Source organism: Daktulosphaira vitifoliae, unplaced genomic scaffold (assembly GCF_025091365.1).
Source record: "Daktulosphaira vitifoliae isolate Bord-2020 unplaced genomic scaffold, ASM2509136v1 Scaffold_1, whole genome shotgun sequence".
Taxonomy (NCBI): domain Eukaryota; kingdom Metazoa; phylum Arthropoda; class Insecta; order Hemiptera; family Phylloxeridae; genus Daktulosphaira; species Daktulosphaira vitifoliae.
This window is the reverse complement of record NW_026099572.1, coordinates 57,022,547-57,038,650: the sequence shown is the minus strand read 5'-3', so window position 1 is coordinate 57,038,650 and position 16,104 is coordinate 57,022,547. Positions and strand designations below refer to the sequence as shown.

The 16,104-nt window shown below is 23.8% G+C and overlaps 1 protein-coding gene across 3 annotated transcripts; it reads left to right on the top strand.

Moving 5' to 3' along the window:
• Positions 1-718: 718 nt before the first annotated feature.
• On the top strand, positions 719-10,247 carry LOC126893736 (cytochrome P450 4C1-like). 3 transcript variants are annotated; one of them, XM_050664194.1, is made up of 8 exons: positions 719-865; positions 1,738-1,870; positions 3,493-3,693; positions 3,795-4,047; positions 8,480-8,771; positions 8,924-9,000; positions 9,073-9,262; positions 9,321-10,247. In XM_050664194.1, the coding sequence occupies exons 3-8, from the start codon at positions 3,539-3,541 to the stop codon at positions 9,653-9,655; spliced, it is 1,302 nt and encodes a 433-aa protein (XP_050520151.1). In that variant the 5' UTR covers positions 719-865; positions 1,738-1,870; positions 3,493-3,538; the 3' UTR covers positions 9,656-10,247. The 3 variants fall into 3 exon arrangements, with proteins under 3 accessions (XP_050520151.1, XP_050520149.1, XP_050520150.1); XM_050664192.1 differs by having other exon boundaries at positions 1,738-1,952; XM_050664193.1 differs by having other exon boundaries at positions 1,738-1,956.
• Positions 10,248-16,104: the final 5,857 nt, after the last annotated feature.

Genomic DNA, 16,104 nt, shown 5'->3' with positions numbered 1-16,104 from the left:
TATATATATATATATATATATATATTATATCATATATAGTATTTAGTATAATATAATATTCTTAAATCTATACTACGGACATGTTTTTTGGTTATTTTGTTTAATCCGGACTTTCATTAAATCGGACAACCTTGAGCCCTTATTAGTCCGGATTAATGAGGTTCTACTGTATATACATATAGAATAAATAGTGTACAACAGTGTTTATGTTATGACAAATAAATAAATTATTTGTTTGTATACAAGTAATATAAAATACAGATTATAAATTTTTCAATAATAAATTTAAGATACATTAGCACCGTAAAAAATATATACAAAATAATTTTTACTCTTATTAGTATCACAAAATGAAAATTTCTTTAGAGATTAATAATAAAAATTTTAAATTAATCATCCAATAATATCGTAAGAGCAGGTATTTTTTATACGCAAAAACAGATAATATAATATTTTACTTGACATAAAATAACTCTTTATTTTTTATAGTTCTATAAAATTAGTTAATGAACTTTAAGATGTATGTAATTATTTCGACATTAAAGTTATTAATAATTGATTTATCATAAAAGAGGCGTTTTTTTTGTTAAGGAACCTGATAATACTAATAGATTGCCATGGTCATATCATATGAGGTTGTTTATCAATGTTCTATAAATTAGAATGTTTTATAAAATTAATTGAAACAAATAATTATATTTTCTTATTCTATTAACACAAATGTTATTTATTTATTTAAAGTTAGACCTTTATAAAATATTAATGAATTTTTGATTTATCATAATTAACTGTTATAAAATAAGTTATACTACTAATAACATTGATGTAGTTTATTTTTATTTTTTGGTAATTATATGGAAATAAGGTAACAAATTTTTTATGTGGTATATTTTTCTTTGAGAATAATCCTATTTTTATAAAGTTAAGTTTATATTTGCAACTTGGCATTATTTTCTAATGGCATACAGTAATACTATTTGAAAATTATTAAAAAGAAACAATGAACTTTTACTAACTTATAGAATTACAATTTGTCCTTGTTGCATGTTTCACTAATCTTTTACAAAAAAATATTTAGATATAATTTTTATTTGCCTACCGCAATTTAATTTACATAAATGATAATAATATTGTAAAATAGTCATTTAATTAATAGTTTGAGTCATATTTTCAATTATTCAATTTATAGCGGTTATAACTTAGATCAGTTTGTAACGAGTTGTGCCTCGTTAGTAGATACAGGGGTTTGATTTGGCTGCGCTGGGCTATGTAGGTTTTTTTGTTCTCTCTGCCACAAGCAATAGCTTTTAGAGAGGAATTTCAACAATTTATATATATATAAATATATATATTAAGTGTTGATTAAATTTTTGATTCGAAATAACTGATATAAAAATATATAAATTAAAAAATATTGAAATAATATTAAGAAATAATTATGAATTCTATGTAAAAATATTCTGAAAGAAGAATAGAAAAATAAATATTAGTATTAATACTAATATTTTGAGGTCAAATAAAAAAATTACTTTTCATATAGCTCTATTAAAATTTTTTTTTCGTAATATAAATGTTAAAATTCTAAATAAGTTTTACTTTTGTTAGCGTGGATTTATTGAAATGAGTATTTGCTAAAAAATATTGTCATAAACTACAATAACAATTTTGCTTATTTCTGTTCTACAATATAATAATATAAGAAATATATGCATAACATTAATTAACATTATTTTTTAGGAAATGGATCTCACAAAATGTAACTTATTAAATTTCGTATGGTTTTCAATTCTACTTATTTTTGTTTTAATAACAGTAAAATTATATAATCCAAGGAAATTATTACTGGCCAAAAATATACCAGGACCAAAAGGTTGGTTAATATTATGGTTGTTTTTTGATTATATAAATGGATCAAAAAACTTTTCTATTAGAATGATCGAAATTTATAAAATGTAAGTAAGTGAACCTGCTAAAACTAATTTATGTTAAAATTATAATTTGTTTAAATACATCAGCATTTTACATTTAAAATTATATTGGAAATTGGAATGAAATTTGAGTTACATTTTTCCACCTAAGCGTCTTAGATATTTTTTCGTGTTCTCAAATTGTTGAATATAATTCAAGATGTATAATAACCAATTAATATTTATTACTATTTATAATAAAAAGATTGCAAATTTATATCTACAATCCAATCACGTAATTATTCTAAATCGAACCATACCTTAGTTTTATATTCAATTTGTAAATGATATTTGATTTTATAGTGTTTTAGAATATGATTATTCCAGTAGAGATTAATACTCTAAAATAATACTTTTTTTACTAGCATATATACCCCGTGAAAACATTTTTGCACTGGGTTCCACAGTATAATTGTTTGAAAAAGGAAGTAAATTGAGTAAAATAGTCCAGAATATACTATTCTATATACATATGTATATATACTATGAGGGACATTTGAAAAATGTTAAAAATATTATGTCTTTATAGCTAATGATTTCACAATAGTTTATTATAATTTTTCAATAGTTCAATACTGTCGTCCTAATAAGGAAGGGTTTACATGCTAAAAATTGAAAAATTATTATACAGAATGTTCAGTAAGTTAGGAAACAGTTAAATTGTTACAAACAATGAGTACAATAGAAATTCGTTTCCTTATTTACTGAACACCTTGTATACTATAAAAGTAATGATAATTTAATAGAGCATCTTTTGAGCCAAGAAAATTTATTATACCAAGGAACCTAATTTAGAAAATATTTGGTTTATAGGCATTTTGTAAAAATAGACGATAAAAATAGTTAGGAAAAACCTAGACAAAAAACAGTAACTACAAACATTCCTTTTGCTTAGTAAACTCAGTATACATCATTTTTACCGTAAAAGAGTTTCCAATGGTCTTTTAAGATTCTTCATTTAAAAATACATAATATTAATAACTGGTTAATCAAGTTAAAAGTTTTTCAAGTATTTTAAAAACTCTAGTCAGTAGAGGTTTTTTTTGTGGTCAAGTTATCGTGCGCTTTCGACATTTCTATTGTGAATTAGGAAATATTTGAATTATATGATATCAAATCATAGAGTAAATATTTAAAATAAACGAAGATATTTCAACAATTTCATTCAATATCTTCATGAATGATTGTTTGGACAAAATTATTCATCAGTATTCACACTTGTCTATTTGCTGCCCTTCACATAGGTGATACATGTTCTCTTTAAAAAGAATTTTTTAACACTTTTTTAATTTATCGCAGCACATATTTTCTGGTCTGTATATTTCAATAAGTCAAAAAAAATTTTTTTGAAATAATCAACAATATGCGATAAACGTATGTTTCATCTATTTAATATTTTTCTTAATTTATTGTAGATGTGGTGAGATACTATTATAATTTTTATTAGTATAAAAAATGAACACTTTTTAAATATAATATTACGAATTTTAATACGTCAAACATTTATATAACATTTGCATTAAAGTTACAGCCAAGATAAGATAATATTCAAATTTTGGCTTGGTCCACTGATGTGTGTAGTTCCTACTACACCAGAAGATATAAAAACTCTGTTATTACACCCTAAAGTACAAAAAAAAGGTTTATTTTATAAAACTATGCGAGAAACATTCTTAGGAGAAGGTTTAACTACAAATAACAATTTAGCAAAATGGCATAAACACAGGTTGTTATGAATAATATTCCACTTTATTTAATACATTTCATAATATTTTAAAGGAAAGATTTTAGAAAATTTAACATTCAATTTTTTGTTGATTAATATAGAAAAATTGTTTCATCAAGTTTAAATAATAACAAAATGAAATCATTTATTCAAATATTTTATGAAGAAGCAAACATTTTATCTAATATGATTCTAGACATTTCTAACAAAGAATCAAATGAATGTGAAATTAGTGTTCCTATATCGTTGACTACTATGAAAATAATAAAAAAATCGGTTTTTGGTAATGATATAAGTATGAAGAATGAAAAATACGATTTTACAGTGGTAAAATGCATTCAAACTTTAATGATGGTAATTTTGTAGACTTTATTATTCTTATTAATTTAATTTTAATTATTTTAGTAATATACGATATCAATTGTATAAAAACTTACGAGTTACTTCCTTTAATAATTACAAGATCTATTTTCTCAAAGTTCTATCTTACATAATATTATGTTCTTAATATTGAATAAAAACTAAGTATATAGTCGTAATTAATAGTGTTGGGCAATAATATAGATAGTTCGATTCAATATCCATATCGAGACAAAAATTCGACAGCAATATCGAAATTTAATAATTTGACATATCATAATATTACAATTATATTAATTCAAAAAAAAAAAAAATTGTTCAAAACAAATAAAAGTAGTACGTTGTATACTACTTTTTACTAATTTTAATGTAAAATAAGTAAAACAATTTTTTCAGTATTTTTTTTTATTAATTATTTATAAGCAGGATTGGGAATCTCAGGTTTAGAGTTAGGTTTTTTTTTTTAGTAAGATTACATTTTCGAGCGAGTTATGCAATTAAACGACGTTAATTAAATTCTGTGTTGTTATTTTTTGAGTTTTTTATCCTCGAAACAAAGCTTTGGAGGTATTGTGTTTATCATGATGAGCATTCTATTTGTGTCTATCCATAAAAATTCAGAGCTTTTTTTAGACCGTTTTACTCATTAATACGTTAAAAAAAATCCGAATTCCATCAGAGGCGTCATTTCAGTTTTTTTGGCGGTGTGCGAGATTTCAAGTAGGCTTTTTTGAAATTTCATCTGGCCATATAAAAATAGATAGTTATATATAATTACTACTTGTGCAAATTATTCTTTTTATAATTTTTCCATAAATTATGAATCACAATCAACATGAATAGTAAAAAAGCAATTTAAAAGCTAAATAGAATATATAATTGATTACTTTACCTGTGATTAAATATCATTAAATTATGCATAAAAAATTTGAAGATGGCAAATGCAGCAAAAAAAAAAAAAAATGAAAAATGACATAATATATATATATTTATAAAGTGTCATTTATACTTAATTTATAATTTTTGTACAAGCAGAGTTCTAAAAAAAAAAAGTTGATTATATTTTACATAAGCGGATATCGCCGATTTTGTAATTTAGCAAATACATCCACAGCTTTTTCTAAATTTATATTCTTAACTTCTTTTTTTTCAACATTAAGTACTATGAGATCATTTGGTCTTTCGTCGTTCATGGAAGGCGTAAATATGACTTAACATTTTTGAGCGATGTAAAAACCTTTCATTTGATGCTGTTGTACTTGGTAGAGTTTAGAACCAATGAAATAATTTTTAATGTTTTAGTGAAAGCGATAGGAAAATCTTTCAGGTATATTGCTATAGTATCTATATTGACTTCATGCTTGTCATCAAATAGTGCTTTTGATGATGGAAACTCAGAAGAAATTTGAATTTTATTAAATTTAAAATAATTGTAAAGATTTATAAAATATTTTGAATAAAGACTCTCAGGATTAAAACAATTTGAACTAGATTGGTTATAAATTTCAAATAACTTAAATAAGTTATTGGTTTGTTCTAAAAATATATTTTATTTAGTTGCACAATGAATCTAAAAATAAAGGCAGCAAAAATACTTACTATAAATAAAACTAAAGCATAAATATAGCAAAATTAATATCATTATGTTTTGCTACAAGAGTCAAAAAAATAGTAAACATGAATATTTAAAAAAAAAAACCCAGTCAGTAAGGCGCGGCATAGTTGGTTCAAGTATAGATTTAATTTGACAGTGATTAATATTACTATTATAAAAAATGCTTCGATGCAAATCTGTAGATAGTGTTTAATTTTAAAAAATTAATAGATTTTTCCAAAAACAACATGATCACCTATTTCCTTATTATATCCTGATTATAAGTTTTATAATTTTTAATTGTAATATATGATAGAAATTAAATATGGTACGAAATTGATATTAATAAATTAATATTGTAATTCTTTACAAAAATCGTATATTTTTATTAACTTAGATATCCGTTTTCACCATGAAAACAAAATAAAATCCAAAAATTTTTTTTTATTATACATTACATTGAATTTAATACAATATATATATATATAAGTGCCAGTTATTCCGGAACATTTTTAAAAGTTAAAATGAAAAAGTTAATGTTTTGTGACAAAATTGTCATTTTGAATCTCCCCTGTGGGCAGATAAAGGATCCGATTCATAAAAAAAAATACAATATGATAGGTAAATATCTAACGTATTTGTAAAAAAATTATAATGATTTGGTTATTTTTTAAAAAGTTATGGCAGTTTTAAGTAAAAAAAATGTTTAAAATTGGCATTTTTAAAATTTGTAATTTTTTGGAGATTTCCAGAATTTATGGGGAACGAAGGAAATTTTTTCAATTGTTGAGGGTAATTTCTTCGACTAGATATGATTTGTGATCATTTGACGTATTGTTGGAAGAAATCGGTTCAGTGAGAGCTGAGAAAAGTGGTAACAGACACAAAAAAAAACACTTCATAGTAAAATTAATATCTTCTCAGTTTCGTATCGAAACTAAAAGATATAATTTTTTATGATTAGTTAAGAATTTTTACTACTTATAATATAAATAAATACCAGTCAAACTGTATAAAAAAATTTTTATGCTTACTTGGACCTACTAGAAATATTTCATATAATGACTCTAATTATGATATCCATGCTATTAATTTAAGACTCAAAATTTTGAAACTAAAAAATTTGTATTCTACTGTATTTTACAAACTCTTTTGATATATTAATCATAATATTTGATCAAAAATTGAATAACAGGGGTCGTTTTTTGGTCAAAATACTAATAACACATTGAGCAACTAGTAAAATTATTTTTAAAAATCTCTAATTTTCATAAAATGGCTATTTTAATGTATATAATAAAGTTAATATGGTTCTCATTAAAATTTCGAAGATAGATATTTTTTGATCTACCCTAACGTATATACTGGATTAACATTTGAATACATTCATTGTAGACTATTTTAATAATTACTTACAAAACTTTTCACTAAATTGATTTCAACTTTTTTAAACATTTTAATAATATTATGGTATGTTGCTACTAATAACTTTTTATTTTTTTCTCGTTGACGAGCAGCGCCACATTTTCTTTATTCGCTTATTTTAGTAGTATAAGTATAATATATTATTATTAAATAATATTAAAAATCCTACAGTTTACCAATTTTTTGTTTATTACATTATATATTACGAATAATTGTTTACTCAATTAATTAATAACAGAATATTTGTTTATTGATCCATGTAACTATGATAATACAATGTTTTTGAAATTTGAATTGATGTATAAAAAATTAGCGTATTATTTTTGCAGGCCAATTGGGACTATTTTTAAAGTAAAGAGTGTGGTTGCACACCCTGAACCCCACACATGACGCCCTTGAATTCAATTAGTTGTAGATATCACTATCAAAAATTAAAAAAGAAAAACCTTAAATTTAAAATTTATAAAAGAATTTCAATAGCTTCTTAATTTTTGAATATTTTTATAGCTTTTTATGTTTTTAAATTAATTTAAAATATTAAATATTTTTAATGACGGATCACAAAATAATATCTTTAAATTAACAGACAATCTCTAAAGAAATTATGATTTTTTGGAACAAATTTATAACTCACGTAGGTATCTATAGAATGTTACAAAAAAGAAAAAAAGTTAAATACTAGAAGTAATGAGTTTTGGTAATGACAGAGTCACATTGTATGTTTTTGACAAAACTAACATTAAAAACAGATCGTATTTTCAAAGAAAAAATACACATTAAGTCTCGTTTTCTAACTATTTTCTATCACTTAAATTATAACTGCACATTAAATATTAAATATTAATATATTTAAAAATAATAATAATAGACATATATACAATTGATTAATAAAGATACATCATTTTAAAACTCGAATACCGAAATATAAATTATACTAAATTTTCGGTTTCGATTAAGGTTACGGTTTTAAAAAAATTTTTAGATTTTGGTTCCTAGCCCCGTTATTAAGTACAACTACTAAATGTAAATAAATAAATATATTAATAGATAGCACTTTAAAGTTTATTACAAAGTTGGAGCTTTTTTCCTTTTTACACATCTAAAATTTATTATTTTCGAATAGAAATATAATTTTAAAAAACGATACAGATATCAAAACAAAAAAATCGATTTGTGAAACTTATATGGTTGCTATCACTAATTAATTAAGTAAATAATAAAAAATATACTAAATATTTCAATTTACAGATTTAATTAATTCATTCAAATTTAATTTCTCATACATTTTGCATTTTCAAAAATACTTAGATACTTCGTAATTTTTATAACCTATTTAGTAGCCTTTTTAAATATTTTTATACTTTTTTTTTACAATTTTTTATTAAATATTATTGGGACTTTTATTAGATAGTTGAATACAGAATTCGAAATTTGTGGTATTTAAATAAATCATTATTTAAATGGTCTGCAATGGGGAAAATTGAAGAGAGATGTAAAAAAGAATTTCTAACATATATTGATTGTTTAATGGGAATGCAAGATAAAGAGTTGAACAAATTTGAATCTTATACTAAAAGTAATCTAAAAGATTCATCTAAAAATGGCCATAAAATTCAATCAATTATGGATAGTATAGTTGAAAACTCAAGCGGAATGACGTATAAAAATATTCGAGATGAAACTTCAACGTTAATAGGAGGTAATTGAAATTCAATTTATTTTTAAATTTCTTATTTTAAAGAAAAAATGGCCATTATATATGTCAATCTATCTTATACTATGTAGTGTAAAAATTATAACAATAACACTTTTTAACATAACAATAATTACAATTAAAACTATTCTCTCTAGCTGGACAAGACACAACAGCGTTTACAAATACTTGTGTAATATTTCACTTAGCTTATCACCAAGATATTCAACATAAGGTATAATTGTCAGTATGATATGATGCTATTTATATAATATATTGGCTGATTTATATTTATTTAAAACTTAAGGTATTTGAAGAGCAAGAAGTAATATTTTCTACTGGTGATTACAATAGACAACCTACCTATGATGACTTAAATAAGATGAAATATTTAGAGAGAGTAATCAAAGAAACTTTACGAATAAACCCACCAGTACAATTAATTACGAGAGATATTGAAGAAGAAATTGATATGGGCAATTATATTTTACCAGCAGGTAATTTAAATTATCTATAATTTTATTGGATATAAATTATAAATCCTAATTATTATAGATTCTCAGTTGTTTGTTTATATTGGTTATCTTCATCGGAGTTCTTTATATTATAAAGATCCTAAAAGTTTCAATCCTGATAACTTCTTACCAGAGACATGCAAAAATCGGCACCCATATGCATTTTTGCCATTTAGCGGTGGTCCAAGGAATTGTATAGGAAATAAATTTGCAATGCTTCAAATGAAAACCATTATATCTACACTGATTAGGAAAAATATTTTTTTTCCTTCGCAACGTTACTCCTCTCCAACCGAGTTGCAATTTAAATATTCAATAACTACCAAATTTGCTAATGATTGTTTCGTTAAAATAAAATCTAGGCAATTAATGTGAACAAAATTGTAAGCGAATAGTACAGATAATATCAACAAAATCATATGTAAGGGATTTTATTCAAACTCACATTGCAATACTTATATATTCGACTTTTATTTAAATTAAAATCTATCAATTTTAATGAATACTACTTGGGAAAAAAAATAGTTATTTTTTTTTTTAAATAGTACTATTAAAAATGTAAACAAATTTAATACAATTTAAACGAATATACAAATAAAATGTTTCAGTATTTTTAATTTTTGTGAAAATAATTTTTTCAAAAACATAAAATAATTTATAAATGCATAATATTAATAACTGGTTAATTAAGTTAAAAGTTTTACAAGAATTTTAAAAACTCTAGTCAATAGAGGTTTTTTTTAGGGTCAAGTTATCGTGCGCTTTCGACATTTCTATTGTTGAATTAGGAAAAATTTGAATTATATGATATCAAATCATAAAGTAAATATTTAAAATACACGAAGATATTTCAACAATATGAGTTTATACTCATTATATTTTTGAGAGTTCTAACTTTTGACTTTTTAATTTAAAAACTTTGTAAATTTCAATTTATATAGTTATAGTAAATTTAGTTATTTTTTTTATTTTCATGCTTGATTATATTCTTGAAAATCCTATTTCTTCTTATAGTATAGTATTCATTTAAATGAATATTATCTTTTGAATTGTCTAGAAAATAATAACTTGGTAAAATACTAGTTTAAAAATGTCTTAAAATCTGGATAGTAAACACATCATATTAAAGTACTATTTTATAAAATTGTAAATAAATTAATTAATGCAGTAATATAAGGCTTACCGAAGAACGGCCACCTCAATTTGAACCGATGAATTTATTTATGTAATTATACACTTTTTTTAGTATCATTTTTTTAACATAAAATTGGGAGGGTTAGCCCATGAGAAATCTTCTGAAGGCCCATTTTACTAATGTTATTGGTGATTTACAATGAATTTCAAATGATAGATTTATGTAAAAAAATGAACGCATTGAAACTAAAAAATGAGAGCTAATGTACTATATGTAAATATTATTATCATCTGATGATAAATTAGATAATTATTTTTAATATTATTTTGACTTTATACTTAAACGTGTTATGGGAAAATCTATGTATCCATTTACTCAAATTTGTCTTAAAAACTCTATATGTTTCTGATCATTGGGTATACTTAAAAGTTTTAAGTATTTAAGATAAGTTGTTCAAAAGAGCAGTGGTATTGACGAAGATGTAAGACACAGGATTAGGTGCGGAGTTCAAGTGGAGAGAAGCCACTGGTGCGGTGTGTTATGCAATAAAAGAACTTCAATGATGCTGAAAGGTAAATTCTATAAGACTGTAGTGAGACCAGCTATGATGAGTGGTTCAAAGTGTTGGGCAGTTGGTAGAGGAAGACTAAAAAAGAGATGGAGGGATGCTATGGAATGCGATTTGAGGACAGCTGATGTGAGCGTAGATGATGTGAGAGACCGTGTTAAGTGGAAGTTAAGGATAAGGGTGCCCGTCCCCAAGTAGTTGGGATTAAGGTGAGGAAGAAGATTGAATAAAACTGAATAAATTATAGCTTCTTTAATAATGATAGAAATATCCCGATAACAACATAGTATATTTTTTATTATATATATGATATTTTTTATTTATTAATCTAATGACATCTATTAGAACATCATATTATAATACTTTGTGCCTATGTTACGTCATATCCGTGTTACATTATAACCCTACCTCTCTCATTTAAAATTCATATTTATGTATATTAGCTAACTTAGTTTAAAATGTATTATTAATCCTGTACCCAGGATTGAAAAACTGATAGTTATGTAGTAACACACAAAGTATTTTGCAATATTACTTCAAAATCAGTGTAACAAAAATATACTTAAAGTGTTACTATTAAAATGTGTATATTAATAAAAAAGTCAATAGCAAAATCAATTGGATATAAGGTTAACATTTTTAAACTGAGATTTTTACAATAATTTAATAATACTTAAATTTTAACAGTTTCATAGGTATCAACAGTATTATTAAAATTATGGTATGAAGTAATATTATTATATTAACAATACTCCTTGTAGAATTAAAGTACTTTAAATATTTATTTCCTTAAAAAATATAAAATTGTCTTATAACACTATTGCTCTATCCCACAAATGTTGTTTTAGCTTCGATGCGAAGCTGAGAAGGTATTGGTTTTACTATGATGTGTTTTTTTTTTTTGTGTCTGTTACCACTTTTTCTCAGCTCTCAACGAACCGATTTCTTTCAACGATACGTCAAAAGATCACAAATTGTATCTAGTCGAAGACATTACCCTTCAAAATTGAAAAAATTTCCTTCGTTCCCCGTAAATGGGGGAAACCTCCAAAAAAATTACAAATTTAAAAATCGCTAATTTTCGAAATTTTTTTAATTTTTTTTACTAAAATGTGCCGTAACTTTTTCAAAAATGAACATATGAATATAATTTTTTTTTTTTATAGATGCTTGATGTCTTTACCTATCACTTGGTATATTTTTTTGTAAATTTGACCTTTTTTCTGCCCACAGGGGGGGATTTAAAATTACAACTTTTTCACAAAAAATTAACTTTTTCAACTTAACTTTTGAAAATGTTCCGGAAGGTCTGATACTTTTATATATATCTTAAATTAAAATTAATGTAATGTACTTTAATTTGAAAAAAAAAAATTTGACCTCTGGACTTGTCTTCATGGTGAAAACGGCTACCGAATGCTATTTTTGTGTGAAAATTTTCGATTTTATTACTTATATTATATTTAACTTTATAATGCTATAACTTATTGAAAAGTTTATGGATCCACACAATTTTTTTATGAGAAATAATATTTTTTAATAAACCTTTTTTCATTCGACATACTTTATCTTAATCGAGATATTAATAAGGAACCAGCAGATCAAGTAGCTTTTGGAATAACCAATTCTACCAATTTTTTTAAAATTAAACACTATCTAAAGATTTGCATCGAAACGTTTATTTTTGATAGTGATTTTAATCACTGTCAGATATCATTATACTTGATCCAACTATGTCACGTCACCACTGTGCCGCGACCCCCCTGTGCTGGGTTTTTTACTTTAAAGTTCTATAACTTTTTTTTATTATTCCTATATATTTCTAACAATGCATATAAAAAAAAATATTTAACTAGTTGTTAATTTTTACGATTTCTTAATAGTTTATTTCACTATAAGTGTCACTGCTATTGAAAGAAAAAATATATTTATATATATTTATACATCCATTGAATCCTAGCGTGTTAAATAAAATATTGTCTTCTTATATAAATATTTAAAAACGATTTCAACTAACATAAATACCTCATCTCGAACCAATAATTTGTAATAACAGAAACATTTTTTTTTTATTAAAACGCATAAACAAAATAAACCATGTTAAGAAAACAATGCCATTATTGATGTAAATGAAAAATAAATGCGTAAATGAAAATGTATCAAAGATTAAAATAAAATTCGCAAACAATTAAATTACACAAAAAAAATTAATTTTAAATTATGAATAAAAAGAATTATTCAGTTTATTGACAGTTGAAATCAGTGGAATTTACAAAAATATACATGCGTAATGAAAAAGGAAAAATGTTTATTAAAAATATGCTAAATTTCAAAATAAAAATAATTTTGTAATTATTAGACGCTCATGACTACTTGGGTTTTGATTGGATTTCTGATTTACGGCTTTTTCTCGACACATGTAAATGGTCGTCGTAAAGTCGTTAATCAAATAAAACATTGCTTTCATATCATAAAAAGTATCATAAATAATGTGGGCGCCTTGGCGTTTCGAAAGTCTAAATAAAAAGCTCACAAAACTATTAGAATTAAATTTCTTTTTATATCTTAGAAATTTTTAGTAAAAAATCATAAAACACCGCCGTCAGCGAGCTTCTTTCTTAAAAATCGAAATTTTCAAAAACTTGCAAATGTGCTTTAAAAATTAGGTTGATAAATCCCCCTTATTTCACTAAATAATAACTATGAGCTCAGTAACAGCACATTATCAAATTTTCAAGTTAATTAATAAACATTTTTATTGGCTGCTTAGACTAACTGAACAAAACTTATAAATCTAAACAATTCATAGCCCTAGTATTTTAAATTAATTATAAACTACTCGTTAAAGTTATTAAACAATTGAATTAAATCAAACTGGTGTATAAATTTTGCAATTTATTCATTTAAAATTCCTTTGATTTGATTTTTTTATACCTATGACGCCGTTTCTTTGCGATACACAAGCCTCGTACCTCGCGCCACCTGTTTTGACAAACCTCGCACTACTAGGTGTATATGGCAGTTCGACGGACCAACACACTGCGCCATACGCCACCGAATTAAGTCCAGCAAGTGAAGGTATAATAACGAATATAAAGGTATAATAACGAATAACAAAACGATGAAAAGAGAATAGACTTAGCGCTGATTTATAGTACATGACTAATTTCGTTTATACATTTGGCCGTAACTTTTAATATACAGATTTTTTTTTTGACGCTCTATATGATAAATTATACTATTTATAATTTTATAATATAACTAACGATAGAAAATTTAAAACAATACTTTTAAAATGTATTAAATCAGCATCAGTAAGAAAAACTTAAAAAAAAAAAAATGGACAGGGAACATTTAAAAGTTGTAAATTAGATAAAATATTAACTCATCATCAATTAAAAATTTAGTAAAAATCATTATTTTTAAGGAATACTTAATATATGGGGTGTTACCAAGACAATAAGAATGAAAATTAACATGGTTAAAAAACTTTTTAATTTATGTAAAAAAATTAGTATCATACCTAAATTTTTATCTCACTAAGATTTGAAATAATTAACAAAATAGTTATTTTTTATCACAAACTCCGTTGGAAATGTATTTTTTATCAATTTACTAAAAATTAAAATACAACAGTTGTATAAATTATATGTGAAAACATTTATTACATGTAATTATATCATTTACAAATCAATATTTCCATATATAAATATAAAGTATTTTTTAAGCATTCTCTGGTATTGTAAATTCTAAATTAGCATTAAAAATCATTTTATTAAATTCATCCAATGCGTCTTCTGTTTCCAAATTAACTAATTGAAATGACATTATATTGTTTTTGACTTCTGGAGAAATAACTGATAATTCAGAAGTTAAATATGTTGTAGCTAATACGTCAAAGGATTTGTTTTGTCCATCAATATTTTCAGGATACAGCTGGTTAATAGCGAAATTAGCTATATTATTTAACCCTTCATAAGATGAGATATTATGGTTTACTATTAAATTTCCGATGCTAATAATCAAATTAAGCATTGGTATTTCAATACGAAAATGATTAGAAAACGTATCAATTTTCTCTATGATTTCAACCACATTATTTATTACATTGTGGGTTTTATTTTTGTGTATTAAAAATCCACCAAAGTATGAAATTATAAATAAATACTTATACGACCTTTGTATTATTGCTGTTCTGTAATTTGTATTATGATAATTTTGTTTTTGATATTTGATTAAATTACCCAATGTATTACAATTATTTTTAATTCGAATAGGTTCATTTTTCAAAGAATTCCAGTTTGGATACGGATTTCCAAATAATAACCTCATTGATAGAACAAAATGGTTACTTACTGCCATAAGAATAATAAAGCTGAATATCAATCTCATTTTGTCATGCATAAACAATAATTGAAGTTTTGAAAATATAGTACAGCGAGTGTAAAAATTCTGGGACTTATAGAACTTGATGAATTACTTTAGTGATACAATCATGTAAAGAGCAACTAGTACATAAGTTTATATACAAATAGTATATGTAATTAATATAATTTATTTAATGGATGTTCAAATATAGAAAAATTGTAAATATATATTTTTAGAATAAAAAAAGAAGTCTCAATTTTAATCTGTAAATACTAAAATATTTAATAATATAAAATATCTATCGGAATTTTTAAAAAAAATTTTTCTATATAATCGATTTGTTTTAAAAATAAGTATTAGTCAATTATTCAAAAATAGATAATATTTTGTACCTGACAACTTAATTTTTAATATCAGTTAAATATTTTAAGTGAAAGAAGTTTTTTCTATGGCTTCGAAAACGTAAAACCTTAAAACTTACTACTAACCTATCATACTTTTATAAAATAAAACATTGAAAAATTAATTAATGCTAGAAAAATTACTCAACGATGTCCGATTAAAAAAAAAAAAAAATTATTGAAAGATCTTGACTACGTCATTCTAAGGAAATTATTTACAGACGAGGAAAATTTTTTTAGCACACAGTCAGCGTTTAAAATTTTTATCAAAAACTCTAATTTCCGCCAACGTTTATCGATTTAAAATTGAAATTTTTTCTACAAAGATAGATTCTAAATCTGTTGATTACCA

What these genes read in the sequence shown, in the direction of transcription:
- LOC126893736 (XM_050664192.1), top strand. Translation starts at nt 1,741, where the DNA reads ATGGATCTCACAAAATGTAACTTATTAAATTTCGTATGGTTTTCAATT. An exon ending in GCAAAATGGCATAAACACAG is followed by an intron (nt 3,694 to 3,794) that starts GTTGTTATGAAT and finishes TGATTAATATAG; the next exon opens with AAAAATTGTTTCATCAAGTT. An exon ending in ACCAAGATATTCAACATAAG is followed by an intron (nt 9,001 to 9,072) that starts GTATAATTGTCA and finishes TTAAAACTTAAG; the next exon opens with GTATTTGAAGAGCAAGAAGT.